This window comes from Gadus morhua, chromosome 15 (genome assembly GCF_902167405.1).
Source record: "Gadus morhua chromosome 15, gadMor3.0, whole genome shotgun sequence".
Taxonomy (NCBI): domain Eukaryota; kingdom Metazoa; phylum Chordata; class Actinopteri; order Gadiformes; family Gadidae; genus Gadus; species Gadus morhua.
The window spans coordinates 20,295,454-20,319,002 of record NC_044062.1 but is presented as its reverse complement, the minus strand read 5'-3'; the positions used below and the strand labels follow the sequence as shown (position 1 = coordinate 20,319,002).

The 23,549-nt window shown below is 43.1% G+C and overlaps 1 protein-coding gene across 3 annotated transcripts in view; it reads right to left on the bottom strand.

Annotated features, from left to right (window-relative positions):
* The window catches only part of ehbp1 (EH domain binding protein 1), a 140,095-nt gene extending 117,091 nt beyond the window's left edge, over positions 1-23,004 (bottom strand). For all 3 annotated transcript variants that reach the window (XM_030378365.1, XM_030378366.1, XM_030378367.1), the window contains exons 1-2: positions 22,596-23,004; positions 21,643-22,072 (exon numbers count right to left, since the gene is read on the bottom strand). In XM_030378365.1, coding sequence (XP_030234225.1) covers positions 21,643-21,746 — 104 coding nt within the window. In that variant the 5' untranslated portion in view covers positions 21,747-22,072; positions 22,596-23,004. The remainder of the gene's footprint in view (positions 1-21,642; positions 22,073-22,595) is intronic.
* Between the last annotated feature and the right edge of the window lie 545 nt (positions 23,005-23,549).

Genomic DNA, 23,549 nt, shown 5'->3' with positions numbered 1-23,549 from the left:
CCTTTGGTTGGATTTCACTGCTGGGTTATTCTATAAAAACAAGATTGTAATGAATACAACAGGCTAGGGCTGCAACAACGAATCGATAAAATCGATTACTAAATGCGTTGGCAACGAATTTGGTCGTTGCCAAAATTCGTTGCCAACGCATTTATTGATTGAGTAGTTTATTTTGATAACAATGCTAAGAATATCTGATGTGGTGTAAAATAAAAGAGATGACAATGGCAGCCAACATAACAATGTAGGCTATTTTGATGGTGCCTGTTTTGATAGGCCTACTGTTATTCACTCTCAAAGTAGACCTATTATTGTTTTAGTTTAGATAATGAATTGCTAATTTGTTTGGGTAAAGCGCTTCAGTGTGATTTTATGACTTAGTTTAGGATTTACTAGTGTTCTATACAACCAGCACATTTATATCACTTGGAACAGCAAAGTATAATGGTGTAGGACAGATAGTGTTGTTTAAATGTAGGCTATTTTGATGGTGCCTGTTTTGATACTGTTATTCACTCTCAAAGTAGACCTATTATTGTTTTAGTTGAGATAATGAATTGCTAATTTGTTTGGGTAATTTACTGTAATTAAAATGGGTAGGTCTACAGACTTAGCATTTAACACTACTGAAAGCGTTATCTTTTACTACAGTGTATCTGTAAAGAGTCACATTTATATTTAACATTTATATTAATGTAATTAGATAAATGAATTTGAAGGTTTATTTTGGTTATTGGTTATTGGGTTTATTTAATCAGTCATACAGAAGAAATTGTGTAGATTATTTATTGATTGAGTAGTTTATTTTGATAACAATGCTAAGAATATCTGATGTGGTGTAAAATAAAAGAGATGACAATGGCAGCCAACATAACAGTGTTAAATCACCTCTTGCCTGTTTTCATATTTCCCTGTACACACAGGAGACTATAGATCTACCAACACAACAATTTATTATCCGTACAATACCAAGAATCAACAGATTTTCACGAGTATATGATTACAATCATGAATACAATTTGAATTAAGCTCGCATTCACAAACAAATATATTCTAAATGAATACTCTGAGCAAGAGTGACAATAATGCAAGCCATTACATCATGTCTTGTACTACACTAATGCTACTCAATACCTTTGCAAATACTTTGCAGGAGGGACAAGCCCAGCACAGTGACCTGACTGCAATCGTGTGTTTGAGGCACTTTTCATCCAACCCTACGAGCAGTACTGTGGATCAAGGCGCGTATATGGAGTCAGGCACCAGTGTTTGAGCCATACCCCCACATCCGGCAAGTCATTATTATTAATATCATGGTGATGGAGAAAAGCACCACCCGGCTCCAAGTGATAAATACTGCAACAATCACAAGATGTTGAGTTTATAAACACTTTACCAAGCCAATAATAACCTAGTATCTGTGCCATTTCCTGTGTAGCCATGTTGTCATCTGATATTATGCCTTGTTATACAAAAAAGGTAATACTTTTAGGCACTGCACAGGGGAACAAGCACGGGAGAACTGTCGTGAGCCCAGAGAGGCTCCATCTTCTGTTCTGAGGCCTGCTCCTGAGTTTCCTCTCCAGTCAACCAAACCAGCTCTTCAACCACTTGCCCACACCTCCACTTCTCCTGCCTGCCTCCCAGATTCTGGTTCCTGTGGTTCCGGTTCTAAACCTGCAGAAGCGTCTCTGATGTCCCTTGCACCACGCTCTTGCCGGTCAGAGGAGGAGCGGGCAGTTGGCTACTGGCTCATCGATGTGGAAGGTATGCATGCTTTGGTAACTTGAAATGAAAAATCGGAATTGATGAAATAGGGCTTGGCAACCAACTGTGCCTGAGGACGTTTAAGTTTCGTCAAACGTTGCGCCCACTGCAACGAACACCGGAGCCAATATGGTACGCGCTCTATCCACTACGCCCGATAGATTGCCTTCTTAACTGAGTTGTTCATAGGGAGCCTAGCGGTGTACAGACTTCGGTCTTCCTTATATCCCGTCAGACATTTGTCCATAAAAAAAATGTAGGTCACAGAAATCCCATTTTTGGTGGGATTTCTGGGGTTTGTTCAAAAATATGTGACCTATTCATGTAAGATCCCAATATCGCAGAAAGGATTTTGCAGGCCCCAACAAAGCACCCCTGCGATAAACTATTTGAAACATTGTGCATTCATTTGATTGAAAGGGTTGTTTAGAATTTTTAGGTTGATATATTAATCTGTAATGATTATTTTCGGCTAGGTGAAGTGTACAAAAACATTTGCCTTGAGTCATTATATTGACTGAAGTCCTATCTTTTACATTGCAGGTGGAGATGCTGTATTGGCGGTGGAGGACACGGAGAACCGAGTGACGCTGAACCAGCTCCTCATGTTCGTCACTGGGGCAGACAGAGTTCCTCCCCTGGGATTCCCAGGAGAGCCAACTTTAAACTTTTTGCACACTGGCACCGTCTTCCCGGAAGCAAACACGTGTGCACTGATTCTAAAGTTGCCGCTTCACACCACCTTTGAATCATTCAGTGATTCAATGATATCAGGAATCATCCAGTCCCCCTGTTTTGGATATGCTTAATTTAAACCAACACTTTTTTTTGCATGTTCTTGCTAATGTTTTGCATCTTCTTTAAATAAAGAATGTTCCAGTTCCACGTTTTTATGCTTTGCCAGACCCTTATTGGATGACTACAATCAAAGCTTTTATTTGGCCGTCTAGTCTACCAAAATAAAACATGTTGGCTTACAACAAGTGACTCTAGAATGAAGTATTCTATCCGCCCAATAATGTTTTTCTTCTTTCTTGCCTTCTCAAATTCAATATTTGTATGGTTAATTTTCTGCTGTCAAAGCACAGATTCTGTTGAATGATGGATGCTTAAAATTTACTTTGAAACACCGATAAATGCGGTTGTTAATTCACAAATGTTTTGTTTCATCAAAGAAATTCCATTGTGATCATTTACATTGTTATATTGATTTATATATTAACTACAACTTTTGAAAAAGAAAGTGAATAATATAGCCTAGATAGAAAACAGAAAATTTCATAGGCCAGGGGGGTATTCCACGAACGGACGTTTAACAAACAGAGTTAACGCTGAACTCTAGGTTGAGTGAGCCTGTGCCAACTAAACCAGAGCCGTCGGTTCCACGGCATCGGTTATGCATTAGTTCAATCACCACAGGGTTGGTTAACACAGGGTTGTGCGCGTTATGGATCATGGAAACCCTAGTCTCGCAAAGCCAGACCAACTACAGCAAGTAGAATGGTCTGGAACCACGCTACCTCGAGCCGTCTATCCGTGGGGAAACTGGGCGGGCCTGTTTTTATTTCTTTAAACCAAACACAATTGTCTAGGGCGGGGCTAAGCCCGGGAAGCAGCAGCGGTGTCCATGCAAAATAGTGCCGGGGGGAAATTATTTTGAACCGGAAGAGCAACCGAAAGGGGAGGAGTAGCGGTGAAATCCGACGCTAGGCAATAGACGCTGTCCACTTCCGTTCAGCCAGACTATGGAAACCCTGATCGAAATGGCGAAACGGGCCGTTTGAAAGTGAAAATGTCAAGTTGTCCTGGGAACCGGATTTTCAGTGCTAAACAACTGAACGAGAGATGGCGTTTTCCATTGCTTCCATTTTCTTGAAAATAAATAAATTGCAAGAGGTGAAAATCACTACCAATCGAAACATGTCGAGGCGTTAATGTATTGACTGCACGCTACTGTGGAGAAGGCTATTTAAATATATTAAAGATTTGCGTGAGAATCTATATCTCTCCAGCAAAAAGTAATCCGGATATAGCCGTGGTCTTATTAATTGCTCCCGGTGGATTGCACGAATAATTTTGCGCTCCGATATCAACAGGGCTCTCATCAAAAGGGCATGCCATTGTGAACACATGGAATCTGCGGTGAACGCAGCTTTAAATACCCAAAACCGGGTTATGTTCCAAACTTAACCTGCGCAAAACATGGTCCGACCAGGTTTGATTCAGAGCATATGTTGCTATAGTAACTAACATAGTTACATAACGTTTTTTATAAAATGTCATCAACTTATTCATCAACAAGTCATTGGATATATTAATACCAGAAATTAATGAAGAAAAAAAATATATATATAGACTGGGAATCGAACCCCAGTCCCAACGGCGGCGGCGTGCATATCCTCTCCCCACGGCGGCGGCGTAGCTTCTCCACACGTGCATTTCACACGTTGTTATCCTTCTCCAGGAAGTTCTAGCGTCGCGTACACGTTAACCCTACATGGCCCAGTGATTCAGATTCTGACCCTCTGAATGGTTCGACTGTGTTAACAAAATACAAAAAGCACTTAATTTTTTTTTGCGCAGCTTTTACGATTTGAAAATCGTGTTCTATTAGATTGCGATGTCAGATATAATTCGATTAATCATGCAGCCCTAAATAGAATGCAGAAACAAAGACTGAGGGAGAGAGTAAACAGAGACAGATAGGGTGGATTGAGTATTGCTCTTACAGGGCTTCATTAGGACTGTAGCCTGCGGCCATCAGACACATGTTAAGTAAACATTATCCATGTCCCTGTCCACTCTGCCAACCATCCAAACATAACTTTACAGACAGCCCTACAAACACGACTTCCTTCTTACATGCACTATCAGATGCACCCTTCTGACTGAGTAGGAAACATACATTCCGGGAAACATTATCCAGGGTGCCAAAGATTCTCACACACACACACACACACACACACACACACACACACACCCCGCCCCCCCCCCCCCCCCCCCCCCCCCCCAAAAAACTCCAATCAGTGTTCCCCTCATGCTCTCTTTCTCTTGCCGAATCTGGTTGGAACTAAACTAATTTCTTGTAATCTTTTAACAAAGTTATTCACTTTATTGCCAATAAAACTTATCTAAAAGCTTAGTTTGCTTCCTTGGTCCCCACCATTATTTTTTTACTTGGGCAGACTGGGTTGTTCCTTATTCGTCATGAACTGAAGCTCTTTCCCACCTGAGCGCTGATTGGTCTTAGAATTTTTTTATTTCAAAACTTTGACTGGGATGGAGGCCAGACTGATATTGAGAATTTACATGAGATCAAGACTGTTTCATGACGCTAGCTTATAATAATAATAATAGATTTAATTTAGAGGCGCCTTTCAAGACACCCAAGGTCACCTTACAGAGCATATAGTCATCATAAATAAAATACATTGTGGAAAAAAATAAATAAACATAAAAAATAAATAAAACAAAAACAAGACAAAACAAAACAAACAAACAATCAGAACAGTGATCAGTTAGACGTTGTGTGCGAGTTTGAGCAGGTGAGTTTTCAGTTGTGACTTGAAGGTTGTAATGGTGTCTGACTGTTTTATGTGTGGGGGGAGGGAGTTCCAGAGCCTGGGTGCTGAACAGCTGAATGACCGGGCACCCATTGTAGTGAGTTGTGATGTTGGGATACATAGTAGTCCAGCAGAGGTTGAGCGGAGGGAGCGGGAGGGAGTGTATTCTTGGAGGAGGTCGCAGAGGTAACTGGGGGCTAGGTTGTGGAGAGCTTTGTAGGTGAGGAGTAGGGTTTTGTATTGGATGCGGTACTGGGAGCCAGTGATGTTGGATGAGGACAGGGGTGATGTGGTCAGATGATTTGGTGCGGGTGATGATCCGGGCGGCTGAGTTCTGAATGATCTGCAGTCTGTTGATGAGTTTGGTGGGGAGTCCGGTGAGGAGGGCGTTGCAGTAGTCTATGCGTGATGTGACAAATGAGTGGACTAGGATTTCAGTGCTGGATTGGGTCAGTGATGGGCGGAGTCTGGCGATGTTGCGGAGGTGGAAGAATGCAGTCCGGGTGATGTTGTGAATATGGGGTGCGAATGAGAGGGTGTTGTCCAGGATGACGCCGAGGCTCTTGACTTTGGAGGAGAAGGGTACTGGGAATCCATCGATGATTATGAGTGGAGCTGGGGTGTGTTGTGATTTAGTGAGGGTGGATTTGGATCCGATGAGCAGGGCCTCGGTCTTGTTATCCGAGGAAGGTAAACAAAACACCCGGTGAGAGACTTGAATCATAACGCTGCACTGCTTGGTAACTGGGGAGTAACCAAATATCAATATGGTGAGTCTCCCATTAAAATCGTGCTAACTATTTACATCCGTTACGAAGCGAATATGCTGCATTTTTCAATAAGAATTGCGGTAATGAAATAGACTGGTTCAACCCTGAACCACATACATCCAGGAAGAGTTAGGGATGGGGATCGAAACCTGGTTCTATCAAGGACCCGGTTCCATTTCTTCAAAACCCGAAAATCATTAACGTTTGGGCTTATCGATACCACTATCGAGTCCCGTCGTTCATTTATTATTATTTTTGCCCCGTAGGTCCTGTAAGGTAATGTTGTGTCCCTCGAGTTGCGTCACAGCATTTAACTGCACTGCAGCGTGTCCCGAATGTTTTAGAATGGAATTGTAAGCAACCAAGTATTACAAGTAAAACAAGTGAAGTCTGGCAGTTAACCTTGCTCGCGAGGATGGCTGAACAGGCGAAAACGGCGAAAATCATTTATTGTAAAGGGGGGGAACACAACCTCAATGGCCAAACTCATTAGCATTGTGCATCAAATAAAGGCCAAATGCAGTACCTTCGACTGTCTCCGAGTTGAAAAGACTCCTCCTTATCCTGTCGCACCACAGACGGGCCCGCCTTAATCATCCACTCAAAGTACGAGCGGTAATCGCACAAAAATAGTAATTTAATTGTGAAATCGGTGTTGTAATCGGCAGCATACAAGCTAGTTATCTTAAAAAGTAAATAAAGTTTCAGATGTGCTGCGTAGGGATGCAAACAATTAATCGATTATCGATTAATTGTCGATAAGAGATTACTCGATTAAAATAAATTACTTGCAATTAATCGCCTTTTTAACCCGTAATTCCCCCCCGTCCACGTGAGGGCGCGCTTGACGGCAGACGTACTTGACGCACACGCAGGAACACAAGCGGGAACACAAGCGAAGCAGCACAAGACAAACGAAAAGCGGGACACTGACACGATGAAGACGGCAAAACGGAGTGCAGTATGGAGCCACTTTAAGTTGGTTAATGACGACAAAGACGCCAAATGCACAATATGTGGAAGTATTTTAAAGTACAACAACTAAACGACATCGTTGAATTACCACCTAAATGTGTCACATTCAAATGTGTCGCTGCTCCTTTACTTAGAAAGGAGTCAGTTGAGGTGGTTCGGGCATCTGGCAAGGATGCCCATTGACTGGGCGCCTCCCTTGGGAGGTGTTTCAGGCACGTCCAGTGGGGAGGAGACCTCGGGGGAGACCCAGGACTAGGTGGAGAGATTATATCTCAACACTGGCCTGGGAACGCCTCGGGATCCCCCCGTCAGAGCTGGTCAATGTGGCACGGGAAAGGGAAGTCTGGGGCCCCCTGCTTGAGCTGCTCCCCCCGCGACCCGACCCCGGATAAGCGGATGACGATGAGATGAGATGAGATGTGTCACATTCAGAAGGAAATTCAGCTTCTCAGAAGAATTGCCGCTTATCAATTAATCGATCATCGATCGATAAGATGAAACAACTATCGATTAATGAATTACTCGATAATTTGCATCCCTAGCTGCGTGATGATGTGTTGAGGTTGGCTCAGTAAAACGACTGTTAGGTTATCATGCTGCGTTCAAATGTAACGAAGAAACGGTAAATTTAGTTTTTGGTGAGAAACATGAGTAATACTGTAATACTCGTGTTTCTGAACAACTAATACAGGCGTATACTGCTCTAATCATTTTAGTATATATAATTAAAACTACTTATGTCAATATTTATTAAGAATTACATATTTAATTTAAAATACAATTATTTATTTCCTAAAGATTTTCCTCATCGCTAAAAAACACGTCGTCTTTCCACCAATTAATAGAAAAGCATCAATAGTGGTATCGATAAAGACTCAGAACGTTAAAGGTGAAATATTATGGTGTTTTCCCAACGAGTAAACATAGTGTTTGAGTTCCAGAAAACATGTTTTTTAAGCTGTTTGCTGGAAATAGCTTTTACATCTACCGCTATACCCCTCTGTTTCAGTCCCTTCAGAATGTGCCGTTTCTGGTGTCTGTAGCGTTGATTCAAATAAGCTGCTGCCCATTGACCAATGAGCTGTCAGACTGAACCACAGCATGGAGTAGAAGGGGTTGTTGCAGTTTGCTGACTCCTGGAGCTCTATATCTATATAATATACCATAATAATAATATTATATACGGCCCGAGTATTTATATAATCTATCTAATATCACGGCCAAAAGCTATGTGCGCCTCGGATGATATTATGAATAATAAAGACTGTGTCTGACGTCTCTGGTACTTCCACAAGTAAAAACTCGTAGTGGGGGATATCTCGGCCATGGTTGAGAAGAATTGGGGGGAAGGAACTTTGGCATTGACTTTCTGAAGTCCATGAACCGTGACATGGTGAAGAAAAGGATTGTACTCCGGGAGCTGAGCTGCCGGACTGCCTCCGAGCTCCCCGCTCCGGAGCTGCCGGCCGGCCGAAGTCCGGCAGCTCCGGAGGTGTACTCCGGGAGCTGAACTGGCGCCGAAGCTAGGTGGCAGCTCCAGCGGACTAGCAGCTCCGGCGGACGAGCAGCTCCGGCGGACGAGCAGCTCCGGCAGCTCAGCTCCGGGAATACAATCCCTTTCTACTCCATATCTCCTCCTCCCGACTTCCCTTCGGCGGCAGCTCCGGCGGGGTGATCTCGGCGCCAGAGAAAGGGATTGTACTCCCGGAGCTTAGCTGCAGGGCTAGCGCCGAGTTCCCCCCGCCGGAGCTGTTCGTCCGCTGGTCCACAAAATCTTAGTGATGCTCTGATTGGAGGGGAATGGGGAAGTGGGAGGTAACATTCAAATGTGCCCCCTTCCTACGTAGGAGGAAGGAACCGACTCGCTCGTTTGGTAGCTGGAGGCGGTCTGCTTCCAGAAATGCATATCTCACTCAAAAAATCATGTACAGACTTATTTCAAAGTTTGTATGCGTGTGGGAGCACCATATACCCACAATACCACCCCAAATCTCAGGAAAAGTGCTGTTTTCATAATATGTCCCCTTTAAGGAGTAACGAAAATGGTATCGATAAATAAATATTAATGATCCCCATCCCTAGGAAGAGTACTGGGCCCCGTTTGCCGATAATGATAGACCCACGCTCGTACGATTATTCTCACAAAGGATCTTGCGAACCTTCGTAAATTTCTTTGGAGCGTTTCCCGAAACTCCTCTTAACATGAACGCGCATGCACTGCTCTAACGATGTTCGTAGGATTGTAACTGTCCACTGACACAGTGCTGAAATGGGCTCTGTAAGAGGGGGAGGCGCAGGAATGTCGCAGGCAAATGGCGTTAAAAAGGGTTAAAATATTTCCCCATCAAGGCCAACTGCAGAGTAGCCTACGAAAAGAATATTCTGAAATAATATGAATGCTAAAGATATTACAACACAATTGATTAGGCCTAGGCCGACATATGCTATATCAGTCCTAATCCTCAAAGCACTGTGCGTACATTATTTCACTGCATTTTCCCCCGACATAATTCCATATTACAAAAATCTAAAATAGCTTGGTGACAACTACATTTATCTTAATGTGCTGGTTTCTGAAACAAACTTTGCGCAGCAAAGAGAGCCGACTATCTGATTCCGCATAAGGTTTCATTGATTGGCGCACTCTCTAGCCTAGAATCTTTGGTGTAAACATTAAAAATGCAACGTTCCATTCATTCTTTATCATTCAAACGCAGAGGCTGGGCATTGACACACAGCTATTGCTGACCCGATTAGGAGAGCTTGGTCTAGATCCTGCCCATATTGTTGGGCAGGATAATGCATAGGCCTTTTTACACTGCCAAGCCGGTTTGGTCACAGCTTGGCAGCAGGCCCGCGATTTCCCTGTCTTATCTCAAGTTTCCTGTGTAAAACCGAGTGGGTAAAATCCCCCGTTTGTCACGGCGCGGGCTTTCTTGGTTCACTGGAGAAGGTGGGGCTGCGCACGGAGTCTAGACTTATTTAGAATAATTTGCATGCTCTCGAATATTCATTTTTTTTTATGAATGAAGACACCCACGCAATAACGAGTTCACGTCTAAGTGTGGAATACAAACACGATTAACTATGGTCAGGGATGTTTGTTACTGTCTAGACACGGTCCAAAAATAGTGAACTTCATCAAAGCCTCGCCGAAGTGCCCCGACACCCACTGGTCTCAGCATGATTCATCTAGTAGGCCTATGTCTTCTGTCATTGATCAATATGAGGACATTGACCACGATGGTTCAAATAAAATCAGAGGGAGCCCGCAAGTGCAGCTCGAAAGCGACCTCCCACACAAGAGCAATGGAATAATTTGACTTTATTATACTGTATGCCTTGTGACGTGGCGTTTGATCGGAACACTTCGGCTGCGCATGTATTTTTGGTATTTTAAATTGCTGCAATAAATTATGTTGTTGACCACCATGTCTCTGTCTTTGCTGTTTAAATCTAACAGTAGTCTATGATAGAGATGCACCGATCAATCGGCCGCCGATTAAAAAAGCCGGTTTTATATCCAATCGGCCACAATCGGTGACCTGCCGGTCACTGTCGTAATTTCCGGTTTTCGGCCGATCAAACTCACCCGCATGCGCGGTGCGTAGCAGCTCAAGGCGCCAAAACTAGCAAGACTCGGGAAGAAAACATGTCGCTGATTTGGACTTATTTCACTGTGTGCCAGGACGACCCAAAACACGCTGTTTGTAATGCTTGTAAGTCAAAAATAAGCCGTGGGGGATCAACGCCCAAGACATTTGGAACAACAAACTTAATACGCCACTTGGAAAAGAAGCACCCAGGTGTGTTTAGCACATATAAGGACACTGCCGCTAAGAGGAGGGATGCAGCAGAGTCGCAGCAACCACAACAACCCTCCACCATGGCTGCTATGTTCGACATCCACACTGAAAAGTCCAACGCCACCACTAAGAAAATAATGGAGTTCATGGCTCTGGACGACCAGCCGTTTAGCGTAGTACAGGATAAAGGCTTCGTAAACCTGATGAAACACCTGAGTCCACGGTACAAATTACCAAGTAGGCGGTACTTTTCTGACACAGCACTGCCCGAGTTGTTTGAGAGAGTTTCAAGCCATACACACGAACTGCTGGACGGCACTAAATCCCCGGTCAGTTTCACAACGGACATTTGGACTTCTAACGTGAGCTTAATGTCAATGTTGAGCCTGACTGCTCAGTGGCTGGATGATGAATTTCAGCTACATCAAGTCATTCTACGCTGTGAGGAATGCCCCGGGTCCCACACCGCCGACAATCTAAGAGCCAAATTTGACAAAATGTTGGCGGAGTGGAAAATCGATAAGAAGATGTCGTGTTGCGTGACAACGCTAGGAATATGACCAAAACGCTAGGAATATGACCAAAGCACTGGATGATGGCAACCTCCCCAGTCTCCCGTGTATGGCACATACACTACAGTTAGCGGTGATTGAGGGACTGCAGTCTCAACGCTCTTATCACTGACGCTGTGGCAACAGGCAGGAGAATAGTCACGCACTTCAAACACTCATCGCTAGCCTATTCAAAACTCCACGCTATCCAGGAGGAGTTGGGTCAACCCAAGAAGCGCTTGCAACAGGATGTCCCCACGAGGTGGAACAGCACATTTTATATGTTGCAGTCACTGTTGGAACAGAAACGTGCCCTGGGCTTATACGCAACAGATCACGAGCTCCCGGCCGTACTCACCACAAATCTGTGGGGGTTAATTGAGAATTTGTTGAGCATCAGACAATTAGCTCCTCGTCAGCCACCGCCGCAGTTGTCATCCCTGAAATCACCGCACTGAAGCGCCTTTTGGGGAGAGCAACAGACACAGACCGTGGTGTGGGCACTGCCAAAGCCACGCTGTTGGAAGCAGTCCAGAGAAGGTTTAAAGACATCGAGAAGAATCCACTGTACGCTGTGGCCACTGCTATGGATCCCAGGCAAGTTATAACTTACTGCTAATAATGTTAATCAGCCCACTACTATTCTTAAATGAATAAGCATTTGCTACTAAGCTATAGGCTAAAGTGTTTGCATGGGTATATCAAAACATAAAATTTATTAAAACAAAAAAAGGTATTTTTTGTTGGCCTTTTAGTGCCTGCTTGTGTATGTTCAGAGTGCACAACATTTATGTATTGCCTGGCTAATGTGGCTATATAATAAAAAATAAAATTCATTTGTCTGTTGATACAGATACAAAACCTGCTACTTCTCAGCAGAAGTAAAGGATGAGGTGAAAAGGGTGCTTCTGAACATGCTGGACACAGTGGACACCAGTGCCAGCAAACCCACACCTGATCAGCCTTCTGGGGAACCTGCAGCCAAAAGGGCAAGTCCACTGCTTTCGGTGCATGCTGAGATACTGAAGGAGAGTGCTAGCAATGAGGAAGAGCGACTGCTGGGCAGCCCTTCATCTGTGCAGTTACATCGTTACCTCTCCGAGTTGCCCATCAAGAGATCTGAAGATTAAACTGTAAATGATGTACTGAAATACTGGCATGAAAACAAAACACACTACCCTGCACTTGCCCCGCTTGCCCAAGCCTACCTCTCTGCTCCATGTACAAGCGTCGATAGCGAGCGCTTGTTTAGCTTGGCTAGTAATAGCTTTTCTCGTCATAGACGAGAAAAGAAACAGGCTTTCTGGTGAGAAGCTAGAGATGCTTCTGTTTGTGAAGAAGAACCTGCCATTGATGGTTAAGTGATTGCATTGGGAGTGGGATGGAGTACTTTGATCACAACCTAAAGCTACCTGTTTGTATTGATGTTTTTTTTTTATCCCATATTATGATGCACTTTTTTATTTAGAGAGGTCAAAGGCCTGAAATGCGCAATTTACTTTGAGAACCAGTTTATTTTCAGTACATAATAGTGCACTTTATCTTTTGTTTGTATTTATTTTAGTTTTATCCTAGTTATTGACCTGTAAACTGGACTGAATGTCAGTGTTCAAAATAAATCTGCTCAGGAGGCACTGTTGAAACTCACTCTATTTCTTATTTGTGATGTTTTATTCTTGAAAAGGGGAGTTATGATAGCATATAGCCTACCACTAGTTGTGGTTTTAATTGCAGTTATATAAGCAAAATGTTGTCTGGGAGAAGGGTACTCAAGCCAACAAATATGGTGTCTATTATATGATTATAATTATTTCTTAGAAAATCGGTATCGGAAAAACCGGTTTTGGCAGGTCAGACCTCCTTAAAAACCGGAAATCGGTATCGGCCAAGAATTTTGCAATCGGTGCATCTCTAGTCTATGAGTTAAATATCGGCGGTAACCACTGTTGATGGTTGCAATGCGAAATTGCGCCAGCTGGGCATTCCTTGGTATTGGATGTGTTTTAATAAAACACATCAATACCATGGAATGTCCAGCCGACGACTCCACTGAGGCTATAGTAAAGATGCTCTTAGAACTCTACGAGTACCCCTGGAGCCCTTGTTAGCTACGAGTATTTTCACGACGTTTGTTACCAACGATGCTTTCGGGAAACGGTGTGAAAACTGTACAATGCTCGTACGACGAACTTCAAGAACCACTTGTCTAACAATGCTTTCGGGAAAGGGAGCCCTGCTCCTTTCATGAATATATTATTTTATTTAGATAGTTAAATTGTAATGGACTATGCAAATATCAGTATGTGGAATCGGTGAGCATTCTTTAATGCATCCGTGTGTTGGAGAAGTTAGCTTATGAGTTGGTTTCCCTGTTCAATAACTAAATGTAGGCTGCCTGTCACTCTTTAGGAGGAAAACGGTATTCAGACTCGAACTTCAGACTGTCATGTTATCGAAAGCCACCTATATTCATGTCTCACAGTGCAATCAAACATCGTCTTGTACCGCTGACTACTATGGCGATGAATGATCAATACATATCAGCGATAATTATATGAATTAAGTTTACCACTATGATACCCCTTTTTCAAATAAGTAATTCCTGTAATGTCCGACCCCAAGGTTCCAGGAATCATGATTGTCAGGACATGATGTAAAGCTTATAAGATAGGCCTACTTATACACCTGGGGCCGTATTCACAAAGCATTTTATCTTACCACTAGGAGTGCTCCTAACTTGCGCTAAAACATTTTACGTAGGAGTTTTTTCTTAAAAGTTATTCACAAAGCCGCTGAGACCTACACTTACTAAGGATAAATTACAAAGAGTGAACCAAGAGTGACACGCCGTTGCTATGGATTACGTCAATTCTCGTGCACGAGTTTAGAAGCGGTCAGTTCGGTGTTCAGACGAGCCCACTGAATCACTGAAAAACAAGGAAATAGCCTAGGCAAGAAATGAATTCCTATTAAGTAGTTATAGTGCATAGGGGTGCAACGGATCATCATTGATCCGTGATCCGTTCGGATCATCTATTTCGGTTCGGCACACGCATGATCCGCGGATTGATTTATGAAAAAAAAATTTTTTGCGCATGTTCAGTCCACACACAGCCGTAACCATTCCTGCTAGTTCCAGGGACAGAGCTAACACGCTCTGGGTAAAAGTCTGCAACAGTTCCCTTTTCAATAAGCAAACAGTCCTATGGCTCGTTGTGATTTATTGTCCTCAGCGTACAACATAAAGAACAGTGGGCATGGAAAATAAAAGTAGGCTAGACTTCGGTGACTACTGTAACGCGATAACTGCTGCCTCCAGTGCTACGTCTGTTTCCATATACTCGCGCTGCCACACAAACCTGTTGCCTAGGTTACCACACAGACGTAACACGTAGCTGACATAGCGATTGCTAACATAAAGAAAAATACATAGAGCATGGCCACGCATTTACAGCGACATCACCCCGGTGTTTCACTGACAGGAGTGAAACCGAAAGCGGCTCAACAACCGCTCATCACCGCGGCATTTAAGCAGCCCCTTCCTCCACAATCAGACCGGGCTAAAGCAATCACAAACGCTATTTTTTTATTTTTTTTGCTGATCCGAAAAATGATCCGATCCGTGACTCTGATCCGAGGAACGATCCGAACCGTGAGTTTTTTGATCCGTTGCACCCCTAATAGTGCAGTTAGCAGAATAAACGCATGATGACAATTTTGTGCAGACCACGATAATGACGTTGTAGCCTGCACGTTCAAGAGAGAGAGAAAGCAAACAATAAAAATACGTACAATTTAAAAGAAAATAAATGTTATGAACTACCCAAGTGTTGACTGATTTGTGCCAAGGTGTTTACCTAAAATGTGTTTTCTAAGTGATCCCTAAATGCCTGTCCACTGGGTTCCACACGGCCAAATTCCTTCTCATGTTGATCGCCATCATCATCATCATCATCATCATCATCCTCGTCTGGCTGTGGAATGTTCTTCCGCTTGCAGAGGTTGTGTAGAATGGCACATAGTGATTACTGTGCTTGCCCTCTCTGGGGTGAGGTGTATTTCGCCATGGAGGACATGAAACCGACATTTCATCTGCCCAATTCCTCTCTCCACAACATTTCGTGTATGTTTGTGTGCTCTAGCATATATGGAAGAAATCAGTAAACAATAATAAATATGGATTCAACAAATAAAAGGCGTCAAAAAGCCAATACGATTTGTTTTATGCATAGGACTAAGCGTAATCTGCGTAATCACTTACATGTTATACTTTAACTGTGCTCCCGGTTGTGGATTGAGGTAGGGTGTCTAGAGCCACGTCTTGCATGGATAGTCACTGTCACCCAGCAAGTGACACCCAACTGGTACATCTCAAAAAGCTGCCTCAGACCGCTCACCATTAAAATGCGTGAATCATGGGTAGCTGAAGATCCAGGCCACTTTGCAACAACATCCAGTAGGCTATGTTAAAATTTGCATCAAAAACAACCTGCGTGTTGATGGAATGCACTGTCTTCCTATTGACGAACACGTCCTCGTCTTTTGATGGCGCAATTATTTTTATGTGCGTCCCGTCAATAGCACCGAGCATACCTGCAATTGCCATGAAGTTGGCTTTGATCCTGTGTAATTGTTGAATGTCCAAAGGAAAGTTTATGGCACGGCTGACTGATGGTTGCGATAATTTTAAATCGTCGGCATTGCAAAGTTGCATTTCCCCTGTTGCTAAATAACGTAGTGTGGCCAAACATTTTATTTTGGGACTAATCTGATTATTCCTGTTAGTCGGGGATGTTATTGCATCGCGCATTAACTCTGTTTGTTAATGCGCTAAAGTTGAATACCCTAACATTTCGTCTCGCAGTCATTTTACGATTCTTTGTGAATAGGTCTTACTGAGTTAGGAGTCCTCTTGAGGACTTTTAAGCTCTCCAAGACTTAGGTGCTACTGTTAGGCCTGAAATACTTTGTGAATTGCCCTTAGTGAAGTTAGGAGTCCTAAATTTAAGAGTGACACGCCCATTATTTTTAGGAGTTACTCCTAAATTCACCAGTTAGGACCTACTTTTAGCCCTAAGATCCTTTGTGAATACGGCCCCTGAACATTAGCGAAAGCTGCCAATGCATTTCTCTCTTCCCTGTCCCTTCAACGGGACAAACCCCGTCGGTTCACCATATTAATGAGCCGGTGGACCGTCTAAATATCCATAATATTTCTGCCCGGCCCTTTCATAACCGGCCAGCTCTGGGTACCTTTAATTAGGTGCACGCAGGAGATTGTGCTGTGTGCGTGTCCTGGGACTGGGCTCGCTGGCAAATGAACTAAGTCATTTAATGCGCCTTAACAATCTAGACAACCAGAAGTAGTGTGCGGCCGTGAGGGCCAACGAAAGCCAAGAAAATGAGACAAGGTGTAGGCCAAGAAGATGTCAAAAAGAAAAGGAGGGGCCAAAGGAAGGAGAGAAAAAGCAGGCATTGGTAGGTGGTATATAAACATGGAAATACACAACCATTTCTATACGATATCACATATCCTATGCTAGTGAGTCAATAGAGCACCTTAATTCGGAAGCCTAAGGGTGCACTCACACTAGGCCATCTGGCCGTGGCCGTTTTAGCACCTAACCGTGCTCAAATCTGCCAGTGTGAGTGTGGCCAGGCCGGGCCAATTTGGCCACTTGGGAGAGGTGTGCTGCTACGGCACGGGCCGCTATGGTACAGATGCTAATGAGCCGACACGCGCACACTAGGGCTGGGATAAACGATTATTTTTTAAACGATTAATCTAGCGATTATTTTTTCGATGCATCGAGTCATCTAACGATTCATTTTTTCAGTCCGATTCGATTTCAATTTGATTCGATTCTCGATTATCTCCCCATTAATTGACTAATAGCAATTTATACATGTTGATTTACATATCTGAATGAAAGAAATATTAATTCCTTAACATTTCAATACATGTTTATTGCCTTTAAATTCCAAAATAAAAGTGCAAATTAATGCATTCTTAGAATTCTACGGTGCTCGGTCATCTGCAGCTGCTACCGGGTGGCGCCTCTTCAGGTGCTGGTGAATTGCCATGGTGCTAGAACGGAAAGTCATCTCCATTTTGCGACATCACGGAATCGTTTCCTTTCACATTAATGAATTCCCATACTTTAGACTAGAGGAACGAGTGCGTGGCGCCTTGCACTTATGAAAGTCTGAGGAGCCACTCGCGTTGCTACTACGCTCCGGCGCCGCCCATCTTTCTTTTTTTTTTTTTTTTTAAATCGACGCGCATTTTTCGCGTCGACGTCATCGATTACGTCGACGCGTCGTCCCAGCCCTAGCACACACGCACGGCTACGCAACCTGAGCTGGATGACGTATAGTCCATGCGACGACCACGGACATAATAAAGGCGACGAGCCTTCTTTCCCATTAAACCGTAAACATATATCCAAATAAGCAACAGACTCAGTAAAGTGCGAACTGTGTTCTGTGTGTTGTTGTCCATTGTCGTTAGAACTCTGACTGGCGGCAGCCTTTATTATGGTCCATGCAGCGGACGCTTGGTGATAACGTGTTACTTACGACGTGATGAAGTATGTACAAGAGCCTACCGTGGCCAGGCCACAGTTGAGACGCCCATAGGCCACGGCCAGATGGCCTAGTGTGAGTGCAGGCCAGAGAACAATGGGGCCATTTGAGCACGGTTAGGTGTGAAAACGGCCAACGGCCACGGCCAGATGGCCTAGTGTGAGTGCACCCTAACTTCCCATGAACAGGGTGCAGTCATAAAAAAAAATGTAGGGGCCTTTATCCAGTGCTTGATTCTGCAACAAAATATGTCCCTGATTGAATGCACAGCTACATTTTATATAAATACAAATGAAGCTAATATAACATAACATCCATTTGCTCAGACGACAGTTGGCAGACAATTGCAAGATCTCAAGTCCAAGGTCAAATCACTTGCTCCTAAAGCAATTACCTTATACTAGGGATGGGCGTGAGGAATCGATTACTCGAGTACTCCTCGTTACAAATGAACTCGGTTGGTGGACAGGCAGACTCGAGTTTGCATATAGACACAAACAAAGTTTTCTTAAGCAAATGTATCAATTTTCTGTGCGGCGCCACTAACTAGCATGCCGTGGGCACAAAGCAAATGAAATATATCAAATTTTTGTGTGGTGCGTTCCGTGCCGTGTGCAGGCACGCCAGAATTCAAAAAGTTAAGAGATGGCGGTTAAAGCAAAGCGCAGCGAAGAATTGAAATACTTTAAAGAAATAGATCATAAAGAAATGCAAAATATGCCAAGCGAAATCGAGCTACCAGAGTACAACAAGTACTATGCGGCAACATATGCTCCTGAAACACAACGGTGAGTTCGGGAAAGCAGACCCGCAGCAACCAAGTGTGTCGGCTATTTTCACGGCCGCAAGACGCAGCTGCAATCCCGGCCGTGTAGAGAAGATCACAACGCTGAGTATTTCCATAGTCCATTTGCTGCCGTTTTATTTGCAGCTTTAAATTATTTGCAATGGTTAGGCTACTTGTTTCGTTTTTTTTTTTTTTTTTTAAACCGTTGCAGGCCTTGGTTCGACGTGATTTAAATTGTGAGACGCATATTTATTTTTGTAAGGAAAATGTGTTTTGAACGTTTGCAAAAATAAATAATGAATCCTCTGATAACTCTGACTGTTTTGATGGAGAATAAGCATTACATGTTTGGTTGGTAATATTGCCGTTCATCATCAGGCCTATTCCTGCTGCAGATGCGTTGCATTCTAAAAATAGATTAGATTAAACGAGTACTCGATTGATCCTCGAGGAATTCCTTCGATCACTCGAGTTTGGAATTTACTACTCGTGCCCATCCCTACCTTATACACAATGCGTCATTGGGCAGGATATGGGAAAAGCATTTTGTGAGTTTTGGGGTTAAATGGTGAGATTTAGAGTTAAATGTTGAGCCTTTTCTCTTTGATAAGCTTGCGGGCCCTCACTGTTAGCAATGGCAGTCGCATCGTGGACCTTATGGATTTTCGGGTTCTGAGAAATTTGGAAGAACTGGGTTTGGAGAACCGGGTCCCGATCCCCTTCCCTACATAAAATAGCTATCTTTTTGTGGTAGCTAGCAACCGACTGGCGAAAAGTCAGTATAGCTCTGTTGTCGAGCAGCTGATGTCTAGTATGGAGAACGGAAGGAGCGCTCGAGACGGGCAGTTGCTGGCCTTCCTTCGCCGACCGCCTTGTGCCCTTCTGGTTATTAGGGGTGGGAATCTCTTGGCACCTCACGATTCGATTCCAATTATGAGGTCAACGATTCGATTCTAAAGTGATTGCATACATTTTTTTTATGTACATTTCCATGCGTGATTGACAAAAAATATATATCTACATGATCTGACTTTGCTACTCAGAGGTTGCTAATCATTTCCTACTTTTGTGATGATCATTAAAGACATCAACAGATGAATTACCTTACCTAATATTTTATTAGAGAGAAAGCTTTTGTCACAAATTTTACTCTCTACGAACAATGCAAAAATCAATGCAGCTTGCATTACAACACAATATGGAAGTATGTAAAAAATAGGTTTCAGTTTTATTTTATTTCTAATATTTATTTTCTATGTCATTAAAGAAAAAGCTGTTCTTGAATTAGGAGTTCTTGTGTCTGGCTGTGAGTTTACGTGCATGCTAAGAGTGGGCTGAATCGCAATCGTGTCAAGATAAATCAGATTGGCCAATACACACTGAAGATAAATTAAATTACTAAAATTATCCCTCTCTGGCGAACAGAATGTTGCAGCAGTCAAACAAATACATTTTTTTTTATTATTATTATTATTAATTAATCTGCATCGAGACGGAATCGTTCTAGAGAGAAACGCGATGCATCGAATTATCAATTATTTTTCCAACCCCTACTAGTTACGCGACACTGTTGAGGCGCACGCCATCATTGCCACATATATCATATTAACTCGCCAGTGTGGTGGATATTCTGCCAAGATTTACTCTCCAAGCGGAATATATACCACACCCACACCTTATAATGGATGTTCAAAGAAATCCAAATAAAAAGGCCATCGGACAGATACACATGTTTTGACCATGTTGTCCTTGCTGTCCCTTTACTTGGTCTCAAGTATTTCAGTTTATTGTACAGCATATTGAGAATCCCCTGAAAAAGAAAGATGATCTAAAAATAATATTAAATACTAGGTGAGGGCACAATCAACTTTCCACCCAATGATAATTGTTTGATCTGCTATCGATATAGATCAAAAGCTCCAGTAACTGTAATGACATATGGTCTCACAAAATATCTAACTGAATAGGGAACCAACACATTTTCTGCATGAGGTATAAACCTACATTATATAACATGTCTGGCTAGCCAGTGTCAGTTTCAATTTCAGAGTATTTAATAAGTGACTTTATATTAGTATTTTGTCAGTCTTTACCCATAACCCTGGGAAACAAACAAGGGAGAGGAGGTCCGACTGCTAGAAAAGATCATGCTAGGTACAATAAGCTTAGGTCAACGAGTCATTGGCTCAGGGAAGTGTAGTACATTTGTATCATTCCATTCCCCAATATCTGCCCCAGGTTGAGGCCATGTAGGTCTGTGTTAAACATGCCTCTGGCCACCCCCTGAAAAGGCATGTCTCGGGGCAAAGTCTTCATTCCACATTCCACTACCTTGTTTATTTTTTTTTTACAAATGTAAGCAACTCATTTGGATCTAATCCACTGAAGGTGTGGTCTTCAAAAGGAACATATCGCTGCAGCTGAATACATCATAGTAAAAGTGTGCATAGCCTGATGATTAAGCATTCAGAAAGAACGCCCATAAAATACAACAACTTAAAAAGAGGTGCAACGTTGGATCCGTTTTTGTAAAGAATCGCAGTTCTACAACTCGGGATTTCTACATACTTAAAATAAATACATTAACTTAAGTACAAATTCCATAAAGATGCTGAAAAAACAGCAGCTATTTCCCCATCCCATCGACCCCTCCCAACAAGCAGACATGCCCGCACACCACGGTGTGTCAGTGTGTGAAATTATGACCCGCCGGAACAAGAGACAGCGACCAGCTCAGCATTCCAGCACAAGAAACCGAGTCAGGCGTTTATGTTTTAACAGCGTTTTTCGTTGAAAAATAAAAAAATTAATAGTGTGTAATAAGTATTGCCAACTCACCATTTCTTAGTACATTCCACCATGAGCTCCTGATACGATGCCACGAACTGGAATTTGGACGCATGCTTCCCCACACGCTGCAGTCTCTTCCAAACCGAAGCCATGTTTCTTGAAGTCCTCGTTTGTTTACCTATGTCGACCTGGCGTGTTCTTCTTGTTACACTAATTCACTTTAATGATAATATTACACGTGTGCCATTCTAAATCCTCATGGACACATTTCCCTTAAGCACACTGAATAACACTAACACAAGCACAGGGGTTGGTTTAACCAGTCTGAACATTCCAGATGTGTTTCAACCGAGTCTGTAGCGTTGGTGGAGTTCTTGACGAACTGAACACATCATTTTAATGCGAAAATCCTTCCGTAGGTCCACGGGGCGAGATGGTTAATCCTCTGTACATAGAATCCACCGTTATGCCGATCTCCCTGAAAAAGTCGTGATCGCAATAACATGGTCAATAAAGATCTATGCCATCTTTCCAACGATACATGTCAACCTAAGTACAGCCTGTTATTACTACAGACACAGTAACGGTACATATAAGCAAATCGTAAACATATGGGGAATGAGCCACACTTCAATAGATGGTGGTGCCCACACGGCGGGGGTCTGTTCGCCGCAGTGGCCTGTCTGCTAGCTACTAACGTTACTGGACTCCCAGTCCTGGACTATATTCCATCATGATGACAAAAAGAGGAAGCAGAGTTTGCAATACATGCCATGCAGGGTAGTGTACATGCCATTGGGTGAGACATGTTTAAAGTGCTTGGTTAAAGTGAGACCAGAACGTGAATAAGTAATGACGGAACATTCCCAAGATGTTTTTGTTCCAAGGACTAGCCCGAGCCGGAGGATGGGGTAACGCCGTGCTCCGCTAGCCGGGATCAGGCTGCACTCCAGAGGGTCCACATGACATGGTATAGGCACTGCGCATATCGTGATACTTACATTACTTTGGTACCCAAAACATTGTCCCACAGCTAACCTTTTCAGCTCGCGTTAATAGGAACAAAGTACCAGAGTGGTGGAAACAACCCAGCAGACAAGCCTCCCTAGCTCGCTTGCTAGCTAATTATCGCCTCCTCTGCAGCAGAGCAGTACCGTTAGCACGTTAGCTAGAAGGGGCTAGCTATCATAACATGGGAAAAGCGGAATTAACCGCTCCCCACTTATATGACATATATAAGCACCGGCCCGGTTAAAGCCATCTCGAAGATTTAAACACGAATGTGAGGCGACATGGATTCAAGCTCGCCTACAGAAAACTAAAGTTTAAGTATTCCGACTGTAGGCGTAAATTCCAACAGCCAACTAGTGTGATGAACACACCGCTACCTCCATCGTTTACTGCCTCGTAGCCAACTGGAAACCAAAGACACGCCCCCCGGGGCAATCCAATTGGTGTGCTGGCTGTTCCATTTGCGGATTGCTTTCTTATTGGCCAGGCCTCTCTCGGTCATTGTCATCCTATTCGTCAAACCGAACATACATCAAAGACATTTAATCCCATGAAGAAAAAAACGGAATTTTACCGTATAATCTCAGTTATGGATACTCGAATCTAGCTGCTGGACTACCGTCCTCATGAACACCTCCCCTAGAAATGTGATTTGTGTTGTGACTCATTTATTTTATGTAACCCATTACCCAATGAGTACTGAATTGAAATCACAAAATATCGAATAAGAAAGCAAAGTCGTCAAAATATATATTGCCTCAATATAAATGATTAATATGCACACAGGGCTACATTCTGCAGTAGCAAACACAGAAATATTATCCTATTTAAAGCTTTTGGGTTTATGTTTCCATTTCTTATAACTTAAATTCCGCTCCTTTCCCCAATGCTTAAAGGAAGGCTTCATGCACTCTAGTGATGAAGTCAATGATTATTTTCCTTGA